Source organism: Bactrocera tryoni, chromosome 3, assembly GCF_016617805.1.
Source record: "Bactrocera tryoni isolate S06 chromosome 3, CSIRO_BtryS06_freeze2, whole genome shotgun sequence".
Lineage (NCBI taxonomy): Eukaryota > Metazoa > Arthropoda > Insecta > Diptera > Tephritidae > Bactrocera > Bactrocera tryoni.
In genome coordinates, this window is record NC_052501.1 from 56785398 (window position 1) to 56793347 (window position 7950).

The window sequence follows — 7950 nt, forward strand, 5'->3', positions numbered from 1 at the left end:
TTCCAAAAAAAAATATTAAATACAAATACTTTTGCGTACCTCATGAAAATTGTTTTCTTTTAATTCCAATTTTACACCACATCTTTTATGACTTTGCACACTAGTTGTATGTTTATTCTGCTGTTTATCAAATCTGTTCAACTTAGAATTTCACTAATTTATATATATTTTTCTTTTTAAAATAATGCATCGTTGGAGCAATATGATGGAGTCGAATGATATTTTTAATGTGACGCCACCATCAACTTCCACTCCTAAAGCTGCAACTATCGCATAATTTTTACGCTAGCTCTTCAAGTCAAGGTAAGAATTTCGAAATAAATATAGAAATAACTTTCTTCAGACTTTATGAAATGTTTTACAGTACTCACTCCGCACAGCCAAAACATGTTTTGCTCTGAAGAAACTGCAACTGCTTCCGAGGGCTTAGATGCAAACAAAGGTAATGTTAACCACTTTACGTAAAACATTAAAGTCAATATTTTTTTTTTGCACTTTTACTAATTATTCCTAGTATATAGAAGTATGAACTTGCTACAAATAATTTTATTCTTACAGATATAATGGCCAAGTTAGATTTAATTTTGGAAAAGCAATTGAACTTGGAAAGTCGCCTGGACAAATTGGAAGAAAACGTAAGTGATCATTATATTTAGGTCACTTCCTTACAGAAGTATACATTTTATATATTTTTTAATGCAAATTTTCATACATCTGTGTGTGCAAAAATAGCAGTAAAATTCAATTTTGAATTTAGCTGCTATTTTTGTGCACACAGGTGCATATCAATTATTACTATCTACATATGTACATATTTCAGATAATTAATAAAACTGATGTCATGGCCCACCACAAAATCGTGCGAGAGACGAAAGTCCTAGTAAAAAAGGTGCAGCAGACAGTGTGCCGCATCTCGGGAGAAAGTTGCGAAGACTTTCACACCGAACTGGCAGTTCTTATGCCAATGCAGACCTTGGATGCGGTCTTTGATTTGGAGGAGAAGATATTAGAAAAAAATTATGAAGATGCAGTTGTGAGTATTGTTTTTGTTTTTTTTTTTTCTTAGAGTACACATGTTTATGAATTAACAAAATCACAAATGTCTTTGCAGATAACATATCTTTTCACTTTAAAGGGCACTTCTGGGGATATTGGCGAAGTTATGAAGCGAGTTTTTAGCGACGAAGTCCTCAGTTTGTTCAATTGGGATGGGAGGTGCGGGAAGAAATCGCTTTCAGAATTAAAAATAGTTAGCGTGGCTCTATTTGGTAATTCATACTATTATTAACTTTATTTACCAAGTTTTCTGTTATTATGTTTTATTTGTTTCAGAAATTTTCAAACTGCATGAACGCATCGACTTCGAAAAGGAAGTCCTAAAGAGCGTTGAGCAAAGCCACAACAGGCAAAAGCAAAAACGCTATTTGCTGAACAAAAAAAACTTATAACAAAATTGTAAATTTTTCTTAAAATACTAATATAAAAGAAAACATACAAAAAAAAAATGGATTTTTATTTCTAAATATATTTTGCGGTATTCCATTATGGCAAGTAAAAAACCTTAGTATTTCACTTTGTATTTAACTGCAAAATGACGGTCAAAAAAATTGTCAAATCACTAGAAATTTTACTCTCATTTCACCACACATTTTCTCAAAAAATGACCGTCAGTAAACTAGTAAATCTGCGGAAAAGCTACTAGTTAATTTACTGGTAAAACACCGGGCACATATAACGTGAATGAGCGGTGCAGCTATACATTTTGTTATGCTACTAAGCTTTGAGTAAGAACGGTATATACAATCACACAATTAGGTACGTAATGAAAAGAAACGGTCAAAAAAGTGCCCATGGCTCTTAAGTGTGTGACTGGAAGATTTACGGAAAGTCCCCGTCACGGCTCCAGGTCGTTTTACTAGTCATTTTACCATTATGCTTCTCGCAGGGTAATAGTTATAATCCAACTAATAGAAATCATATAGATGGTAGTAGTAGTATTATCTATGTATCAGCCACAGTGAAGCATAGACGGGTCCTCTAGTAATTAATAAAAAAAAAGCAAAGGAATAAAATCACATGTTTTCTACCCAACAATAATATATATATATGTATATATATATTTATAATAAATCTTTTTAGTAAATTAATTGAAATTTCATCTTCAATAAGTAACTCACATTTAACAGCTTCTTATTTTTACAGAAAAATACCACGTCTTCGTGAAGAGCAAGAAATATTGGTCGACGTACTCAGATCGCGCAATCGGTTGATGATCGTCGATTTCATAGATCAGTCGACGAACAATCTACGGATAATATAAATTTAAGAAATCAAGTTGCACGTACACGTGCAAATAAAAATTGAGGGCAACGCACTTAACGTCTTCGTGCTAATACCTTAAGACAACGAGGTGCACGTCAACAAGCGACCAACGCACATAGAGAAAATAACCAACGGCAAATGCAGGATAATCGAGCATTGGAACGAGCATCACTTAACCGTCTCGCGTTTGAATATGATCCTGAAATAAACTCCATATCGTCATATCCATTAATCACGATCGGTAGTATGGACAAAGAGTGTCAACATTGTTATGCTTTCAAGTACAAAGGTGAATCAGCTGGTTTATGTTGCGCATCTGGGAAAATGTCATTGTCATCTCTCAATATACCACCCGAACCACAATTTTAGCTGGAACTACATCTCAATCGAATTTTTTTTTACAGAAAATTCCTAAATTCAATTCATGGTTCCAAATTCAAGACCCTTTCTAACAGACTGCAAAACGACAACTACGGCATTGTCATTAAAGCAGAAAAAGTGCCCTATGGAGAGCAGGCAGCATATGTATAATGTTCCAACTATTAATGAAGTTACAGTTGTTATGGCTGGTGACCCATGTGAACGTCGAGACGCATACAACGCAGAGATAATACGATGCAAATAATTCAAGACAATCATACGATGCTTTGCAGTAGCTGTTGATATTTTGGGAAGGAGAAGATGGATATCATTTAAATATTAAACAAAGAAATCCAACTACAGGGCCAACTTATAGATTATCTTACAATTTTTTAAGTCAATAATTTCTGTTTATATCATAAATATATTCATTTGCAGGTAAAGAACTGATGCAGACAGTTAGTGCTATGAACTTCTACGCATATCGGTTTATGATTCGTGCTAATGAAGACAACAACATTCTCCGATGCAGATAACTATTTCATCAGCACATTGTAGATACATATGTATGTATGTAAAAATCGAAAGTGAGATATTGCGATAAATAAAATTTTATCAAGCAAAACTTCGTACTGATGAGTACATTTATTTGCGCGATGTCATAATCGGTAACGTAGATGCAACAAAAGACATCAACAACATCGCTACTGCATATATCCTCTCATCATCATACATTGGTAGTCCAATATGCAAGAATATATTCAAGACGCTATGGCTTACTTACGCGCATATGGCCGACCAGATCCTTTTATCACATTGACATGTAATCCAAAGTCAAATATCGGTGCATCGCCATGATATCACTGCACGTGTCTTCGAACAAAAATTGAAATCTTTGATAAATTTGATTACACATCGGTATTGGGTGAAACACGTTGTTGGCTTTACTCTGTTGAATGGCAAAACCGAGGTTCACCTCATGCGCATATTTTGATTTGTCAATTCTTCCACGGTCAATTATATGTTACATGTTCCAGAGTTGGAAAACCATCGAATTTGTTTGTTTATACGCCTCAAGGATTAACCAAAAATATTGTACATACATACAATAGTATTACGATAAACTAAGTTTATGCAAATTACAAAAAATATATAATAACAAGCCCGTTCTTTTCGAACTGGTTGAATTGTGATAAGTGTACCTGTATTGAGGTTAGATATTGTAATAAATTTTTAATAATAATTTTCATCAAAAGGGTCCAGATTGTTACAGCTTATTGAAAAAAGTTTGAAATTTTCGCATTAAAGACTACACACGTCAGGACTACGTCTATCGGGTCCACTAGTATAATTTATATACATACAAATTATCAACATGACGATACGAGTTGAAATCCGAGTGACTGTCTGTCTGCCTGCGTAAGCTGCAAATTTGGGTAAAAATTGAGATATCTTGATGTTATTTGGTACACCCATTTCCTTGGCAGAAAAAAATTCCTAGATGAGCATAATCGAAAAACTGCCACGCCCACAAAACGCCATTATTTTAAAATGTATAAAGCGTCTTAACTAAGCACTATATTTTTTAAGTTATAGATACAGGGGATCGCAGTAGCAAGAGGCATCTTTGGACTGAAAACTTGAAAAAGGTGGGTGGGCCACGTTTAATGTACAAATCTTCTAAACTACTTAAGTTAAAACAACCAAATTCCCATAAGGCTAATCCCTTAAGCATCCCAAATGACACTGAGAAAATGGATGAAAACGGAAGATAATCCCGTCCACTCCCAATATGACGGTTCTGTTAAAAACTACTAAAAGTAAGATTAATCAATAACTAAAAACTCTGAGACATAAAATTTTACGACCGAGATGGTATGAGAGGGATTTATTCTTCTTCTTAATTGGCGTAGACACCGCTTACGCGATAAAAGCCGAGTTAACAACAGCGCGCCAGTCGTTTCTTCTTTTCGCTACGTGGCGCCAATTGGATATTCCAAGCGTAGCCAGGTCCTTCTCCACTTGGTCCATCTAACGAAGTGGAGGTCTTCCTCTGCTTCCCCCGGCGGATACTGCGTCGAATACTTTCAGAGCTGGAGTGTTTTCGTCCATTCGGACAACATGACTTAGCCAGCGTAGCCGCTGTCTTTTAATTCGCTGAACTACTTGTATGTCACTGTCGTCGTATATCTCGTACAGCTCATCGTTCCATCGAATGCGATATTCGCCGTGGCCAACGCGCAAAGGACCATAAATCTTTCGCAGAACTTTTCTTTCGAAAACTGGCAACGTCGACTCATCAGTTGTTGTCATCGTCCAGGCCTCTGCACCATATAGCAAGACGATTGAGTGACTTATAGAGCTTGGTTTTTGTTCGTCGAGAGAGGACTTTACTTCTCAATTGCCTACTCAGTCCGAACTAGCACCTGTTGGCAAGAGTTATCCTGCGTTGGATTTCTAGGCTGACATTGTTGTTGGTGTTTACGCTGGTTCCAAGATAGACGAAATTATCTACGACTTCAAAGTTCTGACACTCAACAGTGACGTGAGAGCCAAGTCGCGAGTGCGACGACTGTTTGTTTGATGACAGGAGATGTTTCGTTTTGCCCTCATTCACTGCCAGACCCATTTGCATTGCTTCCTTGTCCAGTCTGGAGAAAGCAGAACTAACGGCGCGGGTGTTGAGGCCGATGATATCAATATCATCGACCTACACCAGCAGCTCTACACTCTTATAAAAGATTGTTCCTGCTCGATTAAGTTCTGCAGCTCGATTTATTTTCTCCAGCAGCAGGTTGAAGAAGTCGCACGATGGGAATCGCCTAGCCTGAAACCTCGTTTGGTATCGAACGGCTCGGAGAGGTCCTTCCCAATCCCGACGGAGCTTTTCGTGTTGCGCAACGTCAGTTTACACAGCCGTATTAGTTTTGCGGGGATACCAAATTCAGACATCGCGGCGTAAAGGCAGCTCCTTGTCGTGCTGTCCAAAGCAGCTTTGAAATCGACGAAGAGGTGTGTACAGCTATTGGCGTATGCCGATGATATTGATATCATCGGCCTCAACACCCGCGCCGTTAGTTCTGCTTTCTCCAGGCTGGACAAGGAAGCACAGAAAATGGGTCTGGCAGTGAACGAGGGCAAGACGAAATATCTCCTGTCATCAAACAAACAGTCGTCGCATTCGCGACTTGGCTCTCACGTCACTGTTGACAGTCATAACTTTGAAGTCGTAGATAATTTCGTCTACCTTGGAACCAGCGTAAACACCACCAACAATGTCAGCCTAGAAATCCAACGCAGGATAACTCTTGCCAACAGGTGCTAGTTCGGACTGAGTAGGCAATTGAGAAGCAAAGCCCTCTCTCGACAAACAAAAACCAAACTCTATAAGTCACTCATAATTCCCGTCCTGTTGTATGGTGCAGAGTCTTGGACGATGTCAACAACGGATGAGTCGACGTTGCGAGTTTTCGAGAGAAAAGTTCTGCGAAAGATTTATGGTCCTTTGCGCGTTAGCCACGGCGAATACCGCATTCGATGGAACGATGAGCTGTACGAGATATACGACGACATCGACATAGTTCAGCGAATTAAAAGACAGCGGCTACGCTGACTAGGTCATGTTGTCCGGATGGACGAAAACACTCCAGCTATGAAAATATTCGACGCAGTACCCGCCGGGGGAAGCAGAGGAAGAGGAAGACCTCCACTCCGTTGGAAGGACCAAGTGGAGAAGGACCTGGCTTCGCTTGGAATATCCAATTGGCGCCACGTAGCGAAAAGAAGAAACGACTGACGCGCTGTTGTTAACTCGGCTATAATCGCTTAAGTGGTTTCTACGCCAATTAAGAAGAAGAAGAAGCTCGATAGAACCTTATACGCGATGTTGAGGAGGCTTATCCCACGGTAGTTGGCGCAGATTGTGGGGTCTCCTTTTTCGTGGTTTGAGCAGAGCACACTTAAACTCCAATCGTTGGGAATGCTTTCGTCTGACCATATTTTACAAAGAAGCTATTGTATGCACCTTATCAGTTTTTCGCTCGGCCGCTTTGTTGTTCTTCAGGCGGGTAATTGCTATTCGAACTTCTTCATGGTCGGACAATGGAACGTCTGCTCCATTGTCATCGACTGAGGAATCGGGTTCGCCTTCTCCTGGCGTTGTACTTTCACTGCCATTCAGTAGGCTGGAGAAGTGTTCCCTCCATAATTTAAGTATCCTCTCTGACTAGGTCACCATTGGTGATTCTACAAGTGTATGCTCCGGTCTGGAAACCTTCTGTAAGCCGCCGCATTTTTTTGTAGAATTTTCGAGCATTACCCCTGTCGGCCAGCTTATCAAGCTCTTCGTACTCCCGCATTTCGGCCTCTTCTTTTTCTGTCTGCAAATGCGTCTCGCTTTTCTGTTCAACTCTCGATATCTATCCCATCCCGCACGTGTTGTGGTTGATCGTAACATTGCAAGGTAGGCAGTCTGTTTTCTCTCCGCTGCGCGACGGCACTCCTCGTCGTACCAGCTGTTCTTTTGCATTTTCCGAAGACTAATGGCTTTGGTTGCAGCTGTACGTAAGGGGTTTGAAATACCGTCCCACAGTTCCCTTATACGGAGTTGTTGTGATTGCAGCTTCTCGACGTCGAATCTTCCTTGTGTTTGTTGACGTTCGCTTTTTCTGCACAGAAGCGGGTGCGAATCTTGGCTGCAACAAGATAGTGGTCCGAGTCGATGTTAGGACCTCGGAACGCACACACATCTAAAACACTGGGGACATGTCTTCCGTCTATCACAACATGATCGATCTGATTGTTGGCTTTTCGATCCGGAGACAGCCAGGTAGCTTGATGTATTTTCTTGTGCTGGAATCTAGTACCACAGATAACCATATTTCGGGCCCCGGCGAAGTCGATCAGCCTCAACCCATTTGGGGATGTTTCGTCGTGGAGGCTGAGTTTACCAACAGTAGGGCCAAAGATACCTTCTTTGCCCACCCTGGCGTTAAAGTCGCCAAGCACGATTTTGACATCGTGGCGGGGGCAGCTCTCATAGGTGCGCTCCAAGCGCTCATAGAAGGCTTTTTTGGTCACATCGTCCTTCTCTTCCGTCGGGGAATGGGCGCAAATCAGCCGTATGTTGAAGAACCTCGCTTTGATGCGGATTGTGGCTAGACGTTCATTCACCGGAGTGAATAGTAGTACTCGGCGACGGAGTCTCTCTCCCACCACGAGTCCCACACCAAACTTGCGTTCCTTTATATGGCCACTGTAGTAAATGCC

General features: G+C 40.2%; 1 protein-coding gene across 1 annotated transcript; it reads left to right on the forward strand.

Moving 5' to 3' along the window:
* The first annotated feature begins 267 nt into the window (after positions 1–267).
* LOC120770700 lies at positions 268–1448 on the forward strand. Its single transcript, XM_040098280.1, has 6 exons — positions 268–303; positions 365–442; positions 559–635; positions 821–1033; positions 1112–1268; positions 1333–1448. The coding sequence occupies exons 2-6, from the start codon at positions 388–390 to the stop codon at positions 1446–1448; spliced, it is 618 nt and encodes a 205-aa protein (XP_039954214.1). The 5' UTR covers positions 268–303; positions 365–387.
* Positions 1449–7950: the final 6502 nt, after the last annotated feature.

Bases quoted from the DNA above. Each gene is read 5' to 3' on its own strand.
- LOC120770700 (XM_040098280.1), top strand. From the start codon at position 388: ATGTTTTGCTCTGAAGAAACTGCAACTGCTTCCGAGGGCTTAGATGCA. The intron at 636-820 runs GTAAGTGATCAT...TACATATTTCAG, and splicing joins TGGACAAATTGGAAGAAAAC to ATAATTAATAAAACTGATGT. The intron at 1,269-1,332 runs GTAATTCATACT...TATTTGTTTCAG, and splicing joins AGTTAGCGTGGCTCTATTTG to AAATTTTCAAACTGCATGAA.